The 23,859-nt window shown below is 43.4% G+C and overlaps 2 protein-coding genes across 2 annotated transcripts in view; one reads left to right on the plus strand and one right to left on the minus strand.

The window, feature by feature from the left end:
- Positions 1–18,937, plus strand: part of LOC308170556 (A-type voltage-gated potassium channel KCND2-like) — a gene marked incomplete at both ends in the record, with an annotated part of 32,093 nt that extends 13,156 nt beyond the window's left edge. Inside the window, 5 exons of the mRNA XM_080545356.1 lie at positions 15,650–15,812; positions 16,283–16,381; positions 17,353–17,451; positions 18,383–18,609; positions 18,760–18,937. Of these exons, the coding sequence (XP_080401482.1) occupies positions 15,650–15,812; positions 16,283–16,381; positions 17,353–17,451; positions 18,383–18,609; positions 18,760–18,937 (766 nt within the window). The remainder of the gene's footprint in view (positions 1–15,649; positions 15,813–16,282; positions 16,382–17,352; positions 17,452–18,382; positions 18,610–18,759) is intronic.
- Positions 18,938–20,904: 1,967 nt separating this feature from the next.
- On the minus strand, positions 20,905–23,614 carry LOC308169973 (uncharacterized protein; the record flags this gene model as incomplete). Its single annotated transcript, XM_080544704.1, has 2 exons — positions 20,905–20,988; positions 22,145–23,614. The coding sequence occupies 2 exons, from the start codon at positions 23,612–23,614 to the stop codon at positions 20,905–20,907; spliced, it is 1,554 nt and encodes a 517-aa protein (XP_080400830.1).
- Between the last annotated feature and the right edge of the window lie 245 nt (positions 23,615–23,859).

A 23,859-nucleotide genomic window follows, 5' to 3' on the forward strand; every position in this document is an offset into this window, starting at 1 on the left:
CATAGTCTTTTGAAAGCCCCTGAATATTGATAAAGCTCCCTCTCTAGTTATAAACATCCCTCTCTGTTGTCTGATCCTCCAAGGGCACACGTCCCATACAGCAATTGCCTCCCCGTCAGCCCGGGACGACAAAAAAGAGAAAAGGGATTTTAAAAAACCTGCTTAAAAATAGTAACCCCCGTGGGGTGGTGGGTGGGAGGGAGGGTGATTGCTGCAGTGTGATTAAAATGAATAACCTTTGTTCAGTCATTATTGTGTTAAACAGTACATCAGCAACACACCCACTATGACAAACCTGAACCGCGACTACGGAGCTCCTCTAGGTTAACAGGATGACTGTGACATCATTATTCATCTGCGGGTCTGTCCTCCACAATGACAAACTTGCTTGACTAATAAATAATGTGCCGTGTGCTTATCAAGTAAGCACTCTCCTCATCACCAGTACCCCTGGGGTCAGTTTCCGTACCCAGCCGGCTTTTACCGCAACAACAAGCCATTACAACAGAACAACATTGTTAACGACTGTTAGGATTGTGTGTACAACACAAAACTCCATTCCCGAAATGACCTTTTCTGATGTTATGTTGTTATGTGTACAATGCCCTTCAGTTATTATTTTCAATGTTTTTCTTTTCCTCTTTCTCTCCAATTAATTATTTGACAAGAGACTTCCTATAAAAGGGGAGTGTGGAAACAGTAGCAGTAACGATGTCCCCCATGCACACGCTGCAGTGGTGTGGTAGAGCAGGTGGGGGGGATGGCGGCTGTGGCGTGCCGCACTTTACTGTGCGGTACTGCGCTGCGCTCCACTCTGCCTCAGGGTTCCAGTCGACAGCTGTTAGCGGAGTTGCTGCTCTGCTGGCCCCGTCGGGACTGATCCCCAGCACTTCCCATAGGTTCCCAGTTGGTTCCTGGTACTCACGCTGGTATCTGGCGTCGCTTGTCGGTGTCCCCTGGCTGGTTGGCTGAAGTCCACACTGCATATAGCTTAGGCTAGCAACACGCGCAACACATTCCTCCCCATGTTCTCTTCTCAGCCCCTTTCACCTCTCTCCTGTGAGAGTCGAGGTGTGCTTTTGAGCTGGCAGCTGTTCCTGTGGGTTGTTGTTTTTTTAAAGCGCAGTATTTTACTCTCGGAGTTTGCCTCAGAGATGTTCCCGGGGGGTATTTGATACGGCAGACTATTTCATCAGACGGAGCTAGAGAATCATCCGGAACCGTTTTCACCTGCACCTCCGCTCATCTTGTGTGTGTTTACTGATGACAGTTATCCACGTGTTCCATGGAAAGGCCCTATCTCTGTGCTCCCTCTGCCCTGCTTGTAAGGTGCCTGAGAGATAAGGAGGGCCGTGGGCATCCTGAGGGGGTAGAGCTGATATCCAGTGGCTGCTCTGTGTGAAATCATACATCAAAGTTAATCTTTCACCGTCCGGTGCTCCGGTGCTGGTAATCTTCTGTCAGAGTGATGAGGCTACTGGACCACCTCTCCCCCCCCTCCCGCCACCGGGGTACTAATCCACAGGACCTTTTTACTTCCTCGCTCCTCCGTCCCCTGGCCCCGTACCAAAGGTCACGGTTGGTCACAGGTTTACCCTGCGTCCGCCCGACCTCCAGGTTAATCCCTATCGCATCGTCGTCGCTGTGGGTGGACCCCTCGGAACTTCACCTCCGACCCTTGTGTCTGCCTCAGTGAGGTCACAGGTCTGCTGTGGTCAAGACGAATCCCAAAAGCCAGCGCTCGCTCATAGTGGCATTTCCCGCCTCTGAGGTTTTAGGAGGCAGATATTGAGAACAAAACCTTACTGTCGGTGAGGGGGGGATTGAACGGGGGGATTCATGCTTTTACTGCACCTTGCCCCTTGACTCAACACGAGATTCAACCTGTGTCTCTACAACTGTGAATAAACATAGCACTCAGAGCGACCACTTTCACATAGCAGCCTGTTCAAAGGCGATGCAGTCAGCCCTGTCAGGTCTTTGATACAGGTTACTGGTTCAAATCAAACCGTGCCATGTCAGCTGTCACCACATTCTAAAGCATTCTAAAAGCGAATAAATCTCTTCTGGATGTCCCCCGTTCTCTCCACACATCACACTGTCGACAGCTGACCATGACTACTGTAATCATTGACATGGTTAATGGAAGTTAAAGTTGCAGGTCGGGATTCTGTCGGAAATCTGTCACACCTGGCCACAGTGGAGAGATTCAGTTGACTGATCCAAACAATAACATCCTCCCTAACAATAATATAAACCCCAAAATGGACTTACAGTGTCAGACATTAGTTGCTGTGGTTCTACATGCACCCACAATTCAGAAAGAAAGGTGAAAATCAGTGAGTCTAAGGCCCGATCCCAATTCTCCCCTACGGCTCTGTTTTCACCCCTACGGCTCTGTTTTCACCCCTACGGCTTCGTTTTGCGCGTTCACGTTTAGGGTAGGGGTGTCCCAATTCATTTTTCATCGAGGTCTAGGGGGACTTTCAATATGAATGGATCGCTGTACGTTTTCTTTCTTTCTAACTTTCACAATTTAGGCAGACCTATTCTTGCTTATTACTTGAAAATGTATGTTTTTTTCATCTAATGTACATTTCGAGGTGGCACTGCCTGCCTCCTCGCACCTAACACCCCTCTCATCCGCATGGCGATTAACCTGTGATGAATACAGAATGGATGCATTAGCATAATCGCTTGAGTGTCTGATGATTTCATTTTATCTTCACATTCTCTCCATAAGCCATAGCCCTGCCTCCACCACCCCTCCCTCTACGGGTTCCCCTTTCATGTTCCTCTGCCCTCCCCATTCAGCCATGAAGCAATGTAATTGTATTATCTAACTGCTACAATAACGTTGTAAGAACGTGTTTTTAGCCTGCGGTTTTCAAAGAGTAATGCAAATGTAAAGAGAAATGAATGAAACGCAATATGGAAGGAAGAGAAACTAGACACAACCTTTGAGAAACCGTGGAGTCAGTTTACCTGTTTAATTAAGCCTCGACTGATCAAAGAACTGGATCTCACAGCCTCCCCCTCACTGACTGGAGGAAACCTCAGGAAAATAATGCTGTACGTCTGTAAATAGTGGGGGGTCGCCCACACACACACACACACACGCACACGCACACACACACACACAGACACACACATACTGTACACACGTCTACATACACATACAAATGTGCTGCGCACACATACACACCCATGCATGCACGCACACATGCACGCACGCATGCACGTACCCCCCCCCCACACACACACACACACTCATACATGGTTATTCCCATTTTTATGAGAGCATGATCTTTTATAGGGGCTTGTGGATGTTTAACCTTTTAGTAAAACAGCTATTAAATCTCAATTAAATGAAAGTGCCACAAGGAATCATTCGTAATGATGATGGGGGAATGAAGGGGACGTGCCTGGGTTGGTGATGATGGGAGAGAAATGGAACTGCTCTTTTACATAACACAGCAATTGTTTCTTCATGTGTCAGCAGTATAAAACTGAGAGATGAGAAAGAAGAGAGAAGAAAGGGAAATGGGAAGCAGGTGTGCGCCGGCACTGCGCGGTGAAGAGAGTGCGGGAGAGAAAGGGAGGGAGTGAGAGAGAGGAAGAGAAGGTGTGATTCTTTTCATCTCCAACTAATAAGGGAAAGGGAGGTCCAGAGAGCGGGAGTGAAAGTCGGTAAAAGAGTGAAAGAGCTGAAGAACAGTGGAGTGGTATAGGGGAAAGCTTTTTTTGTTTTTATCATCCCTGACTCTTAAGAAGATCTCCCAAATGAGAAAGGGAGTGCATACTAGAACCGTAGCGATAACTAGCCGCCTGGTTTCTCAGGGCCAGGGTTAAGCTGGGATTTTGAGGGCTGAGATAATACATGTTTGATATGTGAGCTGGGGAGAGAGAGATGAGGTGCCTTCGCTGGGGCTACATGGGAGGGATTATCCTATACAGTTTATCTATGTCTATGCATAGCTAAATAGGAAAATCCTAATGGTCTTTGTACAGTAGTTTCTGTGATTCTCTCAGAGAGTGTGATTAATTAAATGGTGGAAGCAATGCTGCATTGACACTGCAGTACAGAAGGCGGTCTTTCTTTCACATTGTTTGCGGTAAGCTCCAGTGCATAGCCATCAAATGTCTTTGTAACGTTGCTCTTTACATCAGCAACCTTTCACCCTAACCGCCCTCATAAAATCCTGAGATGAGGCTGGCAACTGTGCTTTGGATGAGGTTTTACCCATTTTGGAGAATTTAAATCACTAGGCTGCATTTACACTGCAGGTTGTAATGCCTAGTTCCAATTTTTTGCCTATATCCGAATTAATCAAAATAGCAAACTATGCCACTCTTGGAACCCAGATGGCTTCCGTTTACGGCTAGGCAGCTTATCATAATGTGTTATCACAGCCAATGAACACATTTGGTACCTACACCGGCACTTGCAATGGACGCAAACGAGACAGAAATTATAATCCCTTTTATATATATTATAATATAAAGCCATTGCTTTCTGAACTATGTTCAGAGGTCTGCAAAATATTGGCCACATTTTAAGACAGCTGTTGAGTGAAACTAACGTCAAATCTCATCCAAATGTGAAGACTGTTGCATTTTCAATTACGTGCAAATCGGGATTACCAGGAATATCTGTCCGGTTAGATCACAGTTGAAATGACAGTTATTCGATTCGTATCAGATTTATTTTCAAATATGATTGAGGCCTGAATCGGATCTGAAAATATCAGATTCAATGTGCTTTTTTACTGGTTACGCGTACATGTTACATGTAAAAAATCTGAATTGTGTCACTTGTACCTGGCAGTGTAAACGCAGCCTATGCCAACACATTCTGCTTACCCTTCACTCTTAGAAGAAAAGTCTGCAAAAGGTTTCTTCAGCTGTGCCTGAGGAAAACCCTTTTGATGATATACAGTTTTACATCCCTGTGTGGAAAGGGTTTTACTTGGAACCCAAAATGGTTCTTCAAAGGATTCTCCCGTTTTTTTTGTTTTTGGTAGAGCCTTTTATCAAAGAGTGTAGGCATTAGCACTGTATGTGCCTATGCTCAACGTTCTTACCTCGCCACTAAGCAGTCATGTTTATGAAAGAAAAGACCTTTTAAAACATAACACTGTGAGGATTAACTGTGTGTATCTGTCTCATATCAGACACATTGCCTTATTGTTTTTGTGCCTCCGCTGCCTTCTCCCCTCTCTCCCACATCACTAGTGAAACATCTAGCATGATAATCCCACCGCCCCTGGGACTCCCCCTCCATAGTGATGTACCTCAGGAACACCATCACAGCCAAGCCCCATCAGCCCACTCACTCTAATCCCATCAGTCCCACAGAGAGCCCAGATAGAGCTCCGGACGCTCGGCTCCCAGATTAGAACCAGGGATATAACGGTACTTGGAGCACCTGGTTGATGTTGAAGGTGTAGGGTGGTTTGAGATCGTGCTGAGTGAGGGCCTCTAATGCCTGTGACCTTGTGTCACTGGTTTTTGGGAGGAGGTTACTTTCTGCACCTCTACTTCTCAGCTTGGTGGTGTGGTACTCTGTGACCCCAAATGGAACCACTAAGTGGTATATTATGTTGTGCTCTGTTTTTGGTTTGGCTCATACTTTGATTTACCAGATCCCCAAATAATGTAGGTTACTTGTCCATGAAAACTATCAACACAAATCTGTTAGCATATATCAGTGCATGAATGTTTTAGCCATAGTTATAGTGTTAGTATAGTATATGTTATAATAATAATAATAATAATAATAATAATAATAATAATAATAACAACAACAATAATAATAATACACTCCTCAAAAATATTACGGGAACATTTAATTATCACAGTATAACACCAAGTCAATTAAACTTCTGGGATATCGATCTGTCCAGTTAAGAAGCGTAAACGATGGTTAATCAATTTCACCTGCTTTGGGGCAAATGAAAGAAACAATAGGTGGGCAGGAGAGGCAACAGCAAGACAACCCCCAAAAAGGAAATGGTTTTGCAGGTGGTGGCCACAGACCATTTCTCTCTCGTTATCCTTCCTGACTGATTTTTCCTCTAGTTTAGCATTTTGATAGTGCCCTTGTCACTACTGGTAGCATGAGGCGGTACCTGCAGCCCATTACGACGTCCTCTAGTGGGACTTGAGTGCTCACAGTCCAGCACCGTGCAGCTCGATTGGCATTTGCCAGAGAACACCAGAATTGGCAGGTTCGCCATTGCCGCCCCGTTCTTTTCACAGATGAGAGCAGGTTCACACACGTGACAGACGTGAAAGAGTGGAGACGCTGTGGCGAATGTTATGCTGCCTGCAACATCATCCAGCATGACCGGTTTGCCGGTGGGTCAGTAATGGTCCGCGATGTGTGATTTAAATGTTTCCTTAATGTCTTTGAGCAGTGTATATAAAAGACACTACCATCTCCAATTCCATGGAGAGAACAAGAATAAATAGATAAACAGATAGAATAAAAAGTAAAACCAAAAAGTCAGTAAAAACAACAATAATAACAGTTAAAGATTAAAAGCTAGTTTAAAAAGATGGGTTCTGAGGGATTGTTTGAAGAAGGAGAGCGCGCTGGATTCTTTTGATGTGGTTTGGGAAATTATTCCAAAGAGTGGGGTCTGCAGCGGAGAAAGCCCCCTATCCCCAGCTCTGGTCTGGTGTGTTGTCCTGGTGATGGGGACAAGGAGTTTGACATCAGCTGACCGGAGACTATGCGTAGGGGTGTGCTGGGAGCCAGAGGCGGTTTTGGAAGACTGGAGTGATATGGAGTTATGTGTTTCGATCTTGCTCTGATCCTGCTTCTGTGTCTTGTACAGTCAGTTATAGATAAACTAGTAAGTTGTTGTTGTTTTCATTTGATAGGGATATTCCTAATGTTATATTTCTACCCTTCACACTGTGCTCCAAGCTATCAACAAGGAGGCTCAGAGTGAATTAATCATGCTGCTAGTAAAGGTCTGACTTTGAAGAATTTGATATATTTTGAGCCTGTAACACCAGTCATAACATATGACTCATGTTTTGTGGGCAGATGAATACATACTTTGGCCACCAGCTTATGTTTCAACCAGCTAAGCTTTGGTTGGATGATTAAATGTTCAGTCACCATTATCTATCTGTTGGCAAGGATAAAAAAAGGATGGCTTTAGAATTCAGTTGTTTGTCTAAAGGCAGAGAAAACTCTGGCTATGATAATAATAATAATCATAATCATCATAATCATAATAAATGATACAGATATGCCCTCATAACCATAAATGGGGTGAGATTGAACAGACACGGGGTAGACCTACAGACAGGTTGTAGATTGACAGATAGGGGGTAGACCTACAGACAGGGGGGTAGACCACTCACCTATGTGACACCATTTCATTAAAAGGTCCTCATGTCGGGAATTGTGAAACCTTGCAATCGAGCCAAACAAGTCTTGTGAAAAAAATAGTTTTCAGTTTTTTGGCATAGGATGACAATTGAAGCGATGAAGAACCCACTCGATATCATAACCAATAGTTTTACATTCATTAAATACCTACAGTTAGTTAGCAAAGTCAGGTGAGGGGTATTAGTGTGGCAGTGTGTGTAGCCACACCCACCCCAGCTGTATTTAAGTAGCCATGTGCGTGTGGACCAGTTTGTTGACAAGTTCACAAGATGGATGCTGAAGCTCTCGCTAATGCTATCAACAGAATTTCAGAAGCCGGTAGAAATATCGACAGTGGGCAATTAATGAACTCCTTCATATTAGACTATATACAGTAGATAATGGGAACTCCGAATCTGAGGCACAGTCGTCTGCAGACAGACCTTCTGCTGTGTTCTTGGGTAAGTTTTAGTGAGTTACATGTGTTGTTTAGTAGGATTTGATGTTCTTTACTTAGGATAGCCAAACAGTTATTTGTTGTGTTGTGAGTAAGGTAGACAGCGCCTTTGTTAGCATCAGCTATCAAACCACTGAAACTGTGCGCTCACCACAACTATGCCACCCCTATACTTAGACTTCTATGAAACTAATAGATTGTGGGAGGAAGAAATAGGTTGCCAAAGATAAAACATAATGAATAAATACATTTGTTGCAGACCTACTAAACATGCAACATACTCTATAGTGTGTTTCATAAACCATTAGTGTGTGTGTGTGTGTGTGTGTGTGTGTGTGTGTTGTGTGTTAGCTTGTTAGCTAGCTAGCTAGCTTTATTAGAGATTTAATTATAGAAAAGGTAAATGCTTTTGTAATGAACGGTAATGTTGTGTGGAATCAAAAATAATGATGAATTCATTGATTTGTAGATTTTCTGCAGAATAATACTGTGGATTGAAATGATTTCACTAGCCTACTTCTTACAGTACAGCCAGGATGACTTCAACAAGTACAGTACATTGAGAGTCCATGAAAAACATGCAAGCCTACACTATAGAAGTGTCCACACCTCTGACCTGAAATGTGTGTTACAGAATGATGAGGTGAGAGGTTCTGATGAGATGACACCTTTCTGTACAATCTGAACGTGCAGCCTTTGTCAGTGTCCTTGCTCCTGTGTCACCTCTCCTTTGTTTAATTTATGCCCCGCTCTGCCATTATCACCTTGGGATTGGCATCTGGCACTCATCCTCTTTGTAAGGCTGTGTGTTAGCTGCTGCAGCAGTTGCTGAACTGTGAAAGTGAGAAAGTGAATTACCACCTGAAGTGCTATTGATGATGTTGAGCTCAATGTGCAATGCAAAGGTTAGTCAAGGTCCAAAAGGTTTTTCTTAGTTCTGGTGACAGTGAAATGACAGGGATGTAAGATTGTACAGTAATTGTAATTGTGCATGTATTTTTTTTATTTTATATCTGCCAACCTTGTTGTGTTAAGATGAACTGGTTGCAAGTGTCTCTATGAGGGTTTTCCTAAAAGTTCAAATGGGATGCCTTGTGTTGGCGTCTTGTGTTGGCGTCTTTAATGGCGTCTCTCTGGCGTAATTTCATTGCAGAGGCTCATGTAGATTCAAAAGGGCGGTGCTTCAGGAAGTATTCCCTTGTTGAAGATGAGAGGCGACTGTTGAACAGGATATGAGAGCTACTCTGCAATCAAAAATGAAATCTTATGGAAAAAAATAAGAGTGAATCAAATTAATTTGGAGTCATATTAGATCAAACTCAGTTCAGTCATTAGCTACATGAAACAACGAGAACTGATAGTATTGCCAGGAATAGGGAGAGTGGCTGAGCTCATTATGAATCAGTTGACAAATCAGAGTGATTAACACAATGTATTCGTCAAATTAGCTTGATTCCATGGCTGTTCATTTAAACATCAAAGCACCCGCAGATCAGAGTTGCATAAGAGTTAGCTTGAATATGCTGTGTGTACCAATAGTATCTCCATCATACAGATGCAGATAGCTTGGTATAGCTAGAGGCTATTATCTTCATCACAGATACTCACTCTCCTACAGGATTCTCTCTGGATGCAAATACAGACACATGACACAGTGAGTCATTGAATAAAGTCAAAGATAAACAGTATTCAGCTTGTTGTGTGAATGTATTTGAAAGTAAGTTACCGGTAATACCATCCCAGAGCTGAAAACAATGGTCACTGCTGTAATTGGGTTATTCATTTCTATAGTAATCCTTTTACAAACTACTGAAAAGTATATATATATATTATCTCTTTCATTCTCAGATCTTCTTCTTTTATTATTATAATATTTTTTTATGGAATTAGCAATAGAATACAGGTGCATTACAACACCTAACTCCTGTGAGTGCAAGGGAGCTGGTGTAAAACAACTCAACTCAACTCAACCATGCCCCGACATTTCAGTTTCGAGAAGTAGTCCAAAGTTATGTTTAACCCCAGCTGACGCTAGGGGAAAGTAGCATCATCTCAGGGGAGAAGGGCGATGATTTGATTTAAACACTGTTGACAGCCCCCTCCCAGCTGAGAGATCTCCCACAAACCTCCTTGAGTTCTCATTGTCATCGCCGCTAAGCTGTCGGCAACCAGCTGAACGCATGTATCAGTCCCTGGGACAGGAGGAACCAGGGGCTTATTTTGGAGACATCCTTATAGGGTGATGATTACATCACAAGTTTGACAATGTTGTCACTGAGGAGGGGCTCACTTAAGAAAGTGCATTGCCCTTTTCAGACCCTCAACATCGCCGCACAGGTGTGTGTGTGTGTGTGTGTGTGTGTGTGTGTGTGTGTGTGTGTGTGTGTGTGTGTGTGTGTGTGTGTGCGTGCGTGCGTGCGTGTGTGTGTGTGTGTGTGTGTGTGTGTGTGTGTGTGTAGTGTGTGTGTGTGTGTGTGTGTGTGTGTGTGTGTGTGTGTCTGCGTGCGTGTGCACGTTTGTGTGTGAGTGTGCTCATGCGTATGTGTCAATATGTGTGTGTCAACAGATGTTAAGGGTCAAACTAGTTTTTTAGCAATGTGTAGAGATCCTGATCCTTAAAAAGCTAAGCTCAATTCAGGGGTATAGTTTTCTGTGTTCAATTTGCTTGTTTCGTTCAGGAACAAAGAAAGAAATTGGCCTGCGCTTTTTATGAGTAAAGAAATAAACAAATTACGTGTCTGTAAAGTCATTCAGCTATTTTTTTTTTACTTCCCACTCACCAGATGGCAGTCAGAGGGATTCTGGAAGACAATCAAGGAACAAGATTGCTTTTCTAGACTGGGAATTGATTTAAATAGATGTCGAATTAAAGCTTTTGTTTCTTATTTTGCAGAGGGCTCCTCTTTAGTTGGTTTTGTTTGTTTTGACAGAGGTAGGGGTCATTTGCGTCAGAGCACCCCCTGATGGAACTCTGCCTACACTTTAAGATCATTCTGAGTTGCTCCTGAACTCCACAACGCAGGTTGATACTGTGGCTCGTACATATTTGATCTCTCTATTATCCATGCCAGAAGTATACCTACCATGAGGCCCAGATTTGAATACAGCGCTGACCAATGCTATTCTTTAAGTATGTACTATAGTCTTCAATGTAGGCCTATGTCACACTAATGCTGCAATGCTGCTGTACATGCTTATCTCATGCTTAACCAATCCTAGTGGAAGCACAGTGGTTTCAGGTGGGTGGAGCTCCGGGGCTGATACTCAGTCATTTAGACACTCCTCGTCCTCCACCGTTGGTTGGATAAAGATCTGGCCATCCATCTTCATGTCTCCTGCAAGTCAGGGAGGCAGATATCAGGTAGTCAGAGACAACAGGGGGGGAAAAAGCAGGACATTACTTCAATTTGTTTGTCGTGCTCTCGCTAGTCTCTCCAGTGTTATCATGTAATTTGGATCTCTTGTAGGAAAGCCTGTCTTTTGAACAAATCTATGACTATTTGTGATTATTTGTTTTGCATTATTTCATGATTTGTGTTGCGATGTCTTTTTGTATGCTTTTGTTAGTAAGTTCAGTAGGAATACCCACCCGTTTACTCTGTGATCCTTACATTAGCCAGCATTAGGTTTTTTCACCATGCTACAGTTTTATAGGCTTTATATAACACATGCAAGCACTCACTGATGACAGTGAGTACAGTAGCAATTTAATGTTTAATGTGTTCCTGTGTACCCTGTACCAGGCTCTCAGGGGTCCGTATCTATAATTGACATGTGCACAAGCAGTGATTACATAGGGAAATTAGCTATCAAACTAACGACATGTGCATGGAATCACTTATCTTGAAAGAAAACGGTTGTACATGAATTCACATCAAGCGTGATATTGAAATGTCCATTTTACATCTTTTCCCCTTGGCTCAGGGAAAGGGTCTGCGCGCGGCTGTTGGACCAACATGATGGAAACCTGCGGCTAATGATTCAAGCAGCCGGCCATGGGCATTAGACAACTTCATTTATGAAATAATCAACATCCCGTGTAGCGATACATTCACATTACTGTGCCTCTCCATTGAGAGACACGCGGCTGTCACAGCCACCGAGCAATGCTGATGTCCCCTCAAACCTGCATTCGTCTTACTTTGGGGAGGTAATGGCGTTCTCAGGTCATTAAGACATTAAGGTCCCGATCCGTCATATTCCCGCCACCTGCAAAACCACTGGCCCCTTCATGCAGGAGTGTCACAGAGGACATTTAGGAACAGGAGACTGCAGGGACCCCGTTTTGTTATGACACAGAATCTCAGTCATTTGCACCCTTATCTGTCTTTATGCAGACATGACACGTTGACAGAGGGTTATTCATGACCGTGCGGCCTCTATTAAAGTAATTATGGTAATTTTCAGGTTTGTGCTCAGCGCTATTAATTATTTGGAGGAAATCGCGTACGCTGCCTCATTATGTGTTGATGTTGAAATATGACCCCATCGACACAGGGGGGGGGGGAACTGTTGAATGCATAAAATGTTACTATAAATTGTACTATAATTGTACTATAATTAGTACTATAAATTGACTATGAAGTTTTGGCTCTACCTGGGACAGACAGCCTGCCATGAGGTAGTACAGAGGCTTTGGAAGCACAGTGAGATCAGATATATTTTAGATTTACATTGAGCGTAGACAGGTTGACTGCCTCACTGAAGACAGGTGCATTAATCCAACTAATGGGCCAATTCTGTACTGTCTGATATACAGACACCGTTTCATCTGCTCATCTAATGTCTTCTGACTGAACACTTGAATGATGATGGAAAGCAACATCCTTAGGGCCAACTGTGAGGTAGACAAAGAATTTAGCTAATTCTCAACTCCTGAGTGAACTGCTTTAATGCGTTCATAACCTGTTTCTGTGTTGATGCCGGTACACTCTATTCGTTTGATTGTGTCTCGCCATCGTGGAGCTGTGGGGTTGCAAAACAAATCTCAAGAGTGGTTGTAACTAGGCCCGCAGACTTTTAAAAGGATCTCTGTAAGGTTTTGACATTGCAGTGTCGTCTTTACTTTGCTTTCTTTGAACGTGTCATGGCTCCCTGTATCTTTCGCAAGTTGTTTGGCTCACGGAGATTGTGGGAAATGTGTTGTGTGGCTCATCAGTGCGTGAGAACATTAGCCTCTGCCATTATGTATATGAAACATGGTTTTAGAGATGAACGGCATGATGGGGCAGAGAAAGTAGGCCAGGGAGCAACGTCGGAAAGTTGTAGTTATTGATTCCACATGAGATGTGTCGCTTTTCATTTAAAGGCATAGTGACAGGGTCTGGTGAAAAAGTCCCCAAATAGTAAAAGGTCATTTTTCATTTGTTTTGCAGATTATGAAAGTGCAGATTGTAAGCTTTCAAATGATGTGTCATACAATCTGAAAATAGTTGAAGATGCTTATTTGAATGTTGGTACACCTCAAACTAAGTACCGGAGAAAATTGCTCTGAATCAAAACACAACGTGCGTTGATAGCTAGGTAGCAGCCAAGAAAGAACATCGCTATGCTATGAACATCTAACTGCATGTTTAGCACATCAACATGCTCAAAACACATAACTACACATAATTAGATGATCACACAGTCCTTGCTTTTGACTTTTGACACGTCCAAAGACATAGGTTTGTTTACAAGCCATGTATCACTAACCTAGTAGTCGACGGCAGATGACAGTGAATCCAACTCACAAATTAGTATTTAAAAGTTTAAAAGTATTTAGTGATCTAAAAAAATACTAAAAGTATTTTAGTACTGTTAATGAGGGCAACCTGTGCTAAGATGGTTTAGAACACTAGCACAATCATCAAATTATTTTTTTAAATGTGTGACAATACACATTGTGTTGTCTAGTATGCGTGTGCGTGTGTGTGTGTGTGTGTGTGTGTGTGTGTGTGTGTGTGTGTGTGTGTGTGTGTCAGTAAATATTCACCCCCCTGGACTTTTTCCACATTTTGTTGTGGTACAACCTGATTTTAATTGTATTATTTAATTATTAATTATAGATTTAAATAACGTTTTTTTTCCACTGATCTACGGAGCCCTGAAGTGGCCACAGAGAAAGAAACAAAAGATTTGGGCACATCATGCGCCCAATTGACTACATTTCGTGCGCACTGTTTACTACATTTGGTGCGCACGATTTACTACATTTCGTGCGCTCGATGTAGTAAATCGTGCACACGCATAACATTTTGTGCACTTGATGTAGTAATGTACTATGTGGCCTCGTTTTCTTTTCTTTTTTTTCTCTCTGTGGCCACTCCAGGGCTCTGGACCAAACTAAAGTAAAGCTTAATGAAAGAGTCTCCATCCATCTACCACTAAATAAAGGCAGACATGTCTCAAGCAGGCTGGAATCAATGGCATGGCCTCTCTTACTAATGGGTTGTTGCTTTTAAAGGGACATTTCTTTCTTTTTTTCATTTGTTGGAATGAGTTAACCAAAATGACACCACGATTTACTACATCGAACGCACGCAATGTTTTGTGTGTGCACCAAGCATTTGTAGTAAATTGTGGCCTCGCTTTCTTTCTTTTTGTTCTCTGTGGCCACTTCAGGGCTCCGTACTACACTACACAAAATACCCTATAATGTTAAAGTGAACATATTTTTTATAGAAATGTTTTCTAAGTAATAAAAAATTAAAAGCTGAAATCTCTTGAGTCATTGAGTATTCACCCCCTTTGCTATGACACTCCTAAACTTAGCTCAAATACAAAACCGTCTTCAACAAGTCACTCAATAAGTTGAGTTGAGTCCAAGAATAGCAGTTAATGTGATTTCAGAACGAATGTCTTTGTTTTTATAGGGTCTCTGATTTGCATAAGATAAATTACACACTGTGTGGATCAGGTTGTCATTACAAACTGAGCAAATGGAGAGGAACAAAACTGCCCAGGAATGCCACCCTGAGGCCTGGGGAGACTGACAAATCTACAACGTTTGAATGGCTGAGAGGCTGAGAAGCACAGACGATGGGACAATATCATCCCAGTCACGCTATCCCTTAATGAAAAACTATTTCACAACTATAATTGTGTTTGCAAAAATGCATTCAAGTGATACAGGAAATAAAGTGGCTGGAAATGTGTGTATATGGTTTTACTATAAGGCATTAAGTTTCATGCAAATCCAGCAATTGCAATACAGCTTCTGCACCATCCGACTGTGAAGAATAGTGATAGCTAAATTATGTTATGGGTATGCTTGTCACCTAAAGGGACTAGGGAGTTTTTCAGGATCAAGAGAAAATTATGAAATTTGCTGAGTTGGTAGAGACCTCCTAATCTACACAGTGTGTAATTGATTGCTATGCAATTCAGAGACTCTATAAAAACAATGATATTAATTCAGAAGTCACATGAACTTTTATGCTTGCTCTTAGATTAACTCAATTCAACTTATTGGTTAACTGATTGGTTGAAGAACATTTGTGCATTAAGCACATTTTAGGAATGAGTAAAAGGGGGTGAATACTTATTAAGACATTTCAGCTTTTATTTTTTTTATTAATTAGTAAACATTAAACATTAAAGCCAGGTTGTACCACAACAAAATGTGGAAAAAGTCCTGGGGGGTGAATACTTACTATATATATATAGCTCACTTCCTTTGGCAAACAACAATAGAATAATAACACTTCCATATGTTCTGACCCTGATATACCCCTATCACAATACTACACTTTTGAACTCAGTTTAGGGAAATGTATTTCTCAATGTACTTACAGCTCCTGTGGTATCCCTTCTCTGTGTTTCAGATATGGTGACATGGTGCCCAAGACCATCGTGGGGAAGGTGTTTGGGTCCATCTGCTCTCTGAGTGGCGTGCTGGTCATCGCGCTGCCTGTCCCCGTCATTGTGTCAAACTTTAGTCGCATCTACCACCAGAGCCAGAGGGCCGAGAAACGACGAGCCCAAAAGGTACAGTACTGACTTGACACCTCACAGAACAGAACGGGCCTTACAGAGCTGTAGATAGTGATGATGAGTGTGTGTGTGTGTGTGTGTGTGTGTGTGTGTGTGTGTGTGTGTGTGTGTGTGTGTGTGTGTGTGTGTGCGTGTGCCTGTGTGCATGTGCCTGTGCCTGCGCCTGTGTCTGTGTCTGTGTCTGTGTGTGTGTGTGTGTGTGTGTGTGTGTGTGTGTGTGTGTGCGTGTGCGTGTGCGTGTGCGTGTGTGTGTGTGTCTATTGCAGTGTGAGACATACAGTATTGCTGACTAAAGCTGTCATCAAAGTAAGCAGTGCTCACAAGGTGGGTTCTAGTGCTAACTCTGACTGCAGTGTTGACTGCTGCTGCTACTGCTGCTGTTGAGAGGAAGCAGAGGCAGCCAGCATAGAGGGAGATCTTCTTCTGGAAGCTCTAAAACAGGTGTGTGTTTCGTTTTCAAACAGAAAACGCGACTTGCTAAAATCCGTGCCGCGAAGAGCCGGGGCACTAACGCTTATATGCTCTACAAACACAATGGGCTCCTGAGCGACTCACTGGAGGAGGTAAACTGGGCCGACCGGAGGGGCCAAACCGGGCGTGACTTGGTGCATGCCTGCTCTGCTCTGGGCCATGCCGGCGACACACAGGGGCTTCTCATACCGTAACACAGGGGGCTTCTCATGCCGTAACACAGGGGCTGCTGCCATTTCAGTGCTTCAGTGTAGTCGTCCCCCCTCTCTCTCTAACAGCACCACTCTCTCTCACGTCTCAGCTGCAGCATTGACATTCTCTCTCAAAGCTTCTCTCTCTCTCTTCACACAGCAGCGGCAGGTTCAACACACCGTTCTCCACTGCCCCCCGCTGGTGGAGCAGAGGCATTACTCACATCGACTCATGAACGAGCTCTGCATGTCTGTCCCGACAGTGTTTGGAGGGGAGGGGAGGAACCCAAACACATAAAGAGTGTCCACGCATCAACCTTCTCTTGTGGAAGGGGCGTCCACTCAGCCTTCATCTCCTCTAAACTCTGTTTTTTAATTTGTGTATATATCGGCTGATACAGTACATCCAGTCTATAGCTTTGCTGCAGACTGATCATGTATTCCATGATTCACTTGGTGTTGTGTGCTTCATCATTTCAGCAGTGTGTGGTTTTCGAGGATAAATGTTGTATTTGGTGGAATTCAGAATTATGACTCTGACTTTAAAATCCAGGGCTTCCAATATCACTTGCACTGATGAAATCTAACATTGACCTCTGCCACTAATTCAGCTGTTGATGCATGTCTATAAGTATTAACTCTCATGGGAGGAAACATGTTAATGTCTGCCAACCTCTACGATGTCTCCACCCCCACCAGGTTTCGCATTGGCTGCCACCATCCAGAGCTATGTTTCTCAGCTGTTGTGTGCTCTCTCTCCTCCCTCAGCCTGGTCTATGTTTAATTAACTCCCTCTCTGGCTCCTCTCCTCTTCACAGTAGTACCTGTACAGTATTAGTCACTGTGTTGCTCTCTTTGTGTGCCCCCCAAAGGCCTCCAAGGAAGCAGGCAAGCTCCTGATAGGGAAGCCCCAGGACCGTCCGTTTGAGAGCCAACACCACCACCTGCTGCACTGCCTAGAGAAAACCACGGTAACCACAACACAATACCTACCTCACCCTCCCAGGACCCATAAGCTCTCTGTCTCACCCACTCCTCATTCACCTCCTCACTCTTGACTAAACCTTTTTTCCATTGTATAATTGAGAAACATACACCATTATATATCATTGATAATGTTCACAACACATACTTTATATATGTTATACTTCTGTTTCTGTGTTATTTCTGAAGCAAGTTTACGCGAGTTGAACTCCCCAGTTATAGGCCGAGTTTGACAGTCTCCAAAACCTGTTGCATGGACTTCATACAGTATAGTTTAAGAGTGAATAGCGACTAATGGATCTTGGGATACAGAGTACCATCAGCAGTATGCCAAAAGTAACATGCATTCCACCAGCCAAGTAACATTATGCCCTCAAAACAGACGAACGTACTGAAGTCTTATGTATAATTCAAAGAGATAAAAAGCCTCTCTGATGTTAGCTATGTTAAGTGTTTTACACATGCAGTTATCTGCTCTGTGGAGAGATGTGCAGGTCTGGACAGTAAATCAGTGTTCCTGAGAGATCAACAGACCTCCAGGGTCCTTCCCCAGTGAAAGGCTTTGACGTCCGGGTCAATCCTCCAAAAACCCTATATGTGGTTTTGATGCCAGCATCCATGTTAACATTCAGGCCTCTTATGGTGTGTATTATGGATGACGGGTAGCAGTGGGTGAGGCAGGGAAGAGGAGAGAGTGGATCAGCTTTATATGGTGTTGTTATGCCCTCTAGTGGCTCAGTATAGATATAGCCACATCCATATCCGGCCATTTATGGAGAGAACTGTGAGCGCTTTCACAGATGGTATGTGTTGTTAGGGCCTAGTCGGTCGTTATGATACAGCGTATGAGTAATGTAGAAGTAATGTCTGTATGATTCATTTTACTGCCGTCGTGTTCATTTTCGTGTCTCTCTGCAGAATCACGAGTTTGTGGACGAGCAGACTTTTGAGACCAACTGTATGGAGGTGTCCATGGTGAACAAGTCGTGCTCCCGCTCCTCCTCCCTGTCTTCCTCTCCGCACGGCCTCTCCTGCTGCTCCAGACGCCACAGGAAGAAAAGCTTCAGCCTGCCCAACTCCAACATGGCCGCCTGCAACCAAGAGCTCAGCACCATCCAGATCAGAGAGAGGCCAGTGGTCAACAGGTAGGGACACTCTCTCTTTCTCTCTCTCTCTCACTCACACACACACACCCACACACACACACACACACACACACACACACACACACACACTTAATCATACACACATATAATAAGGCCCGTCACCCCATGTCTCTCTCCTCTCTGCGGCAGTCGGTCCAACCTGAATGCCAAACGTGATGAGACAGATTACCTGAAGTGTGACCCTCCCTACATCACTGCCTCTGTGGTCACCTTGCCTGCACCGGTGGTGACCTCATCAGACGGGGACGGCTCTACCAGCTCCATCGTCTACTCACAGAGCAACATTGTCCGAGTATCTGCCTTGTAGACCCAGCTGTCTGTTTGACAAACTGATCTGAAGACGTACTGTACCAGATGCTGTTGACAGCGTCCCTGAGCATCAAACCTGCCAGAATCTAGAGGGATTATAAGATTTGTAGAGGTTAGGGTTTGACTAGCTCTGCCATCTGATGCTGGACTATGCATGGGATTAGATGTGACTGCCTTGGAGTAAAGTGGACCCTGACCATCTTTCTCCTTCCACCACAGGAGTGCAAATGAATTGTTGGAATAACTTGGTAATCGTTGTTGCCTGAAAAAAACACAAATTATTTTTTGAATATTAAGTGTGGTTCATGGTGTCGTGTTATATAACTCAAGGAGAGACGGGAGCTATTTTTGCAGTTGTCAGTCAATTTCCTGTTTAGAGGTCATTCCTGGTGACTACGCAACTCAAGGCAAAAGCACATGTGCATTCAAGTATTGAAGGCCATTGTTGTGAATATTATCTGTCTATTTTCACATGTACTCGCATTTATGGTCAATCCACCTCACTCGCCACCCACACCAAGCATACAAAGTTGGCCCTTGAACCCTTTGATTGAACTGATTTTTTCCTTACTCTTGTGAATTCAGATAATAAGTAAGCCATCCATTATTTGGAATGAATAGCCACTGTGAATATTCATGAACTGGTTGATGTCATTGCTCTGTTGCTTTCAGAAGGATCCTTTCTGTATCCTGAAATGTTTGTGAAATGTGCAAGTGAGTCAAAATCATGACATCTGTTTTTAGCTTACATGCCTGGCATACGGTGAGCTTAGAATTATAAGGTTCTATCTCCGTTTAGGGCAGTTCAGAGATATTGAGCGTCAACGTTTTTACATTCCATTATGTTTTGTGAGATGGAACCTTTGTATTTTATGAATTACTAACTCGAAAATGTCAACATTTTAAAAATAACACCACACAGGCATTAATAAACACCTAATGGATCAGATTATGTAAAAAACTCAATTTTGACAAAAATGGAGATAGAACCTTATAATTCTAACGTCATGACATCTGTTTTACCTTACATGCCTGGCATACTGACAAGGGCCTAATGCGAGAACAAGTTGTAACCTCTTCCACTGCGATCTCTCAGACAACAGTGATGTACCGGTACATTTCACCCTGATTTGATCTTCATTGAACAGTTCAAAACGGTAGATGTTAGCTTCCAGGTAGAATAAAGTACTAGAAAGTAAAGTTATCACTAATAGTAAAGTCACTAATAGAAGCCTTTACGTGGATAGATTTCTTTGTCTGAAGGTCTAAACATAATGCAGCAAGGATTTCTGTATGGAATGTGTTTGACATGAGAATGACATGGGTTTAAAAAAGAAGCGTCACATCCTGTTTCATCCATATTTTCTAATAGCAAGACTTGGTAGACTTCACTGTGTTTAAGAGATACTATCTCATTTTGTAAATTGTTCTTCGCAAATGTTGTAAATATTTCTCAATTCGCCTTCATAAAACATCCTTATTCCATATTCCTCCGATTTCTAGGTTTGGTTAACAGTTGTACGCATAATATTTTTGTCTGTTATTAGCTGGTCGAATGGAGGATTTGCATGCTGTCATTGCAAAATTCCATTTTATTCAAGATGTGTCTAATACCCATTTGAGGTTTGTGAGTGACAACACATCAGACTTATTAGAGGGATAAGATGATAGATGATATGATGTAAATTCAAGAGGACACTATAATGAATTACAGATCTTGATATGGATAAAGTATACTAGATTACGGAGAAGTAACAAATTAATCACAAATTGTGCATTTGGTGCAGTGGATAGAATAAATAGTTCTACTAAAACACTTCATAAAACTATCCATGTCTTTATTTAACATCTGATGTTGAAATAGTACCGTAGGGATGCTGGATGTGTTCCATAACAGCTATTGGTAAACAACCCAGGCTGTGGGAGAGACCCCCTATGACGCTCCCCCTCACTGTGGGGTGATAATTAGGTCTCTTTCCCCCCGTGGTGGGGCTGGAGGGCGTGTGAGGACTTGACAGACCCAGCGGTTGGTCCAGGGTGCAGGGCCCACTGAGACAGACCTGGGTGATTAAACAGGCTGTGTGCTCAGCCTCAGTGGCACCCCGCCTCTGAACTGCAGAAGGGCTGTTTGTTGTGATCCACGCTGGGTCTCACAGCATGTCACACCTCAGAGCGATTATTAACTACTGGTGATGTGTGACGGCTTTCAGTCCACCTGATAGTTTGGTACCAAACGAGCCGTGTTTAAACCCTTGTCGTTATGCAACACACAGGCACAGTCATACCCAATGAAGAACAAAAAAAGCCATTTGACTTTTAATTGCAGATAATTAAAGACTGTTTTAATTTACAATGCTAAGAAGAGAGTGACCATCTATCAGCCGTTCAAATATAATTTTCATTATGGTAATTAAATGCCCGTTTTAAATCAATGTCACAGGCCACAAAATAATGATTATGATCATGATATCTAATTTCTTGTCCAAAATGATTTACACTTATTCCTGAGGTGATAGAACTGTGTCCGGAACTGAGGGTTTACAACAGCATAAGTTATTGGGTTACTTGCAGAGGTCATGCAGGCAACTGAGACAGCCAGTACTTCCAGATGCTGAATGGTCTTCATCTGAAAGGCAAGAGTTTAAAGCATAGTGAAAGGTGAGTGAACATCTGTGTCTTTTACAGCCTCCTATTGTTTGAATGAATGAATGAATGGTCTTTATTGTCATTGATATAGTACAGGTACCATACAACGAAATTTGGGAGGGGGGGCTCCCCCCCCCCCGTTGTTTATACGTTTATTTAGTTTTTAAAGTGCTTGATCAACAGGATCTCAACACACTATACATCATGTCAAAACAAAAACAAATGAACTAAATACATGAACAAAACACAATACATAAATGAAAGCATATTCCTATGCAGATCTAACAAGGTGGGTCTTGAGTTTAAGGTAACAGTCTCTGACCCTCTAACAAGGGCAGGCCGGCTATTTATTGTGAAGACACATTAATAGTTCTTGAAACCATCACTTTGCCAAACATCTTTACGTGTTGTCTGGATAGTTTAGCATAGGCATACTGTAAATTGCACAGTCTATCGTTCTGTGAAAGACCAGAATGACATTGATAATGTTATTATGACAATGTATGGAGCTGTACTGCTGGTGTCAATGCATTATTATCACTGTAAAACACAGACTTACGTCTGAATGTCTGTTACTGTAGATGAAGACGTTCAGAAGCACCGTCACTATCAGTGGCGTCCAGAACATGAGGAAGGTGAGAATGATGTAACCGGAGCGCTTCGCCAGTTTACTCTCCTTGTTTTTCTTGCCTCTCTCTGTGTTGACGAATGATGCTGGCATCATGCAAACGGCACCTACCGCCTCTGCGTTTTCATTCGCAGCTGTGGGATCTGGAGCATTCAAGGTGGTTTTGACCTCCCCAGTTGGTAAAGGAGAGACGACGTCTGCGTTGGCATCGCCAACAGAACTACCGTCCTTGGTCTCTTCCAAGTCCATCAACATCAGCGCCTCGGCGTTGGGGTTGAGGTTATCCATCTGTGGCGCAAAAGACACTTGGGCATCTTTCTGTGGCGCAAAAGACACTTGGGCATCTTTCTGTGGCGCAAAAGACACTTGGGCATCTTTCTGTGGCGCAAAAGACACTTGGGCACCTTTCACCTTATTGGGGGGTGACTCCACATTATCCCCCGGATGATTTTTAGACCGTGTTTTGTTGTCTGAAGAGCCGTTAGTGGCGTCTTTAGTCCTGTTCGTTGGACCAGGTGTATCTTTACAGGAGAATTGTCTTTCATCAGGTAACATGTGTTCAACCTTAATCAACCCCCCCTCTGTTTTGTCTTTCTCTGGTTCTGGTTCGTGTTCCGTTTTACCGCCTTTGGAAACCATTCCAGCTAGGTTTTCTGTGGCACTTTTTATGGCATCGTCCTCCTGTTTCGACGGAGGAATTGAGCCTTTGTCAAATATTTTCCTATTGTGCGCTTTTACCAGGGAAAATATGCGCGCGTAGAAACCAACGATGACAGCCAAGCAGATCGACCACAGCGGGATTAAAATGTACAGGCCAAACGTGTCATAGGTGGTTAACGCTTCTACGCGCAGGCCTCTGCATTTGACATACACAGGTGAGTCTTTCACACTTGTGAGACAGAGGAGCGCCACACAGATGGCTACAATCCAGGTCAAAGGGATCAGCACCAGGACTCGTGTTCTTCTGCGCTGACCCGTTTGGAAAGGGTGCGCAATGGCTTGATATCTCTCCGCGCTGATGCACGCCAAGGTGACCAGTTGGATGCAGCAGCTGAAGGAGAAAGAGGCCACCTGTGCGTCGCAGAGAAGTTCTTCCACCCGATCCAAATCCAGACCACTCCCGGGCCCGGACAGCACAATGGTGAGAAGAATGGGGCAGTCAATTGCGCACCGGAGGGTGTCTATAATGGCAAGGTTCACCAGTAGCGCGTTATTCCAAGTTCGAAGTGATTTCTGATGGTATACCGCCCACGTAACGAAACAGTTCGCTGCGATGCCTACAAACGAGGTGAGGAACAATACCACACAGTTAGTCACGGTAAACGCGATGTCAAAGCACACATGGTCACAAATGGTGCTGTTCCCATAATAACCCCATTCAATAGGAAAAGTACCTCTCATCTCCCAATGCATGTAGTTATTATTAGTTTGTATCCATCTCCACCTTATTTGAGTCGTTGTGATCTTGAGCACAGGTTCATCTTAATTCTGTCAATTCTCAGAGCTGAATTAAGAAAATCCTTAAATCTCCTCCCTCTCTGCGCTCCTCTCAGCCATGGTCGTTATGGCAGGTGACTCCCCGCTGTGTCCATCCTTTTCATTAACACATCGCCAACACAGGTCAGATGGGAATAGTCACTGAATCC

This window comes from Nansenia antarctica, assembly GCF_963989245.1.
Source record: "Nansenia antarctica genome assembly, chromosome: 14".
Classification (NCBI taxonomy): domain Eukaryota; kingdom Metazoa; phylum Chordata; class Actinopteri; order Argentiniformes; family Microstomatidae; genus Nansenia; species Nansenia antarctica.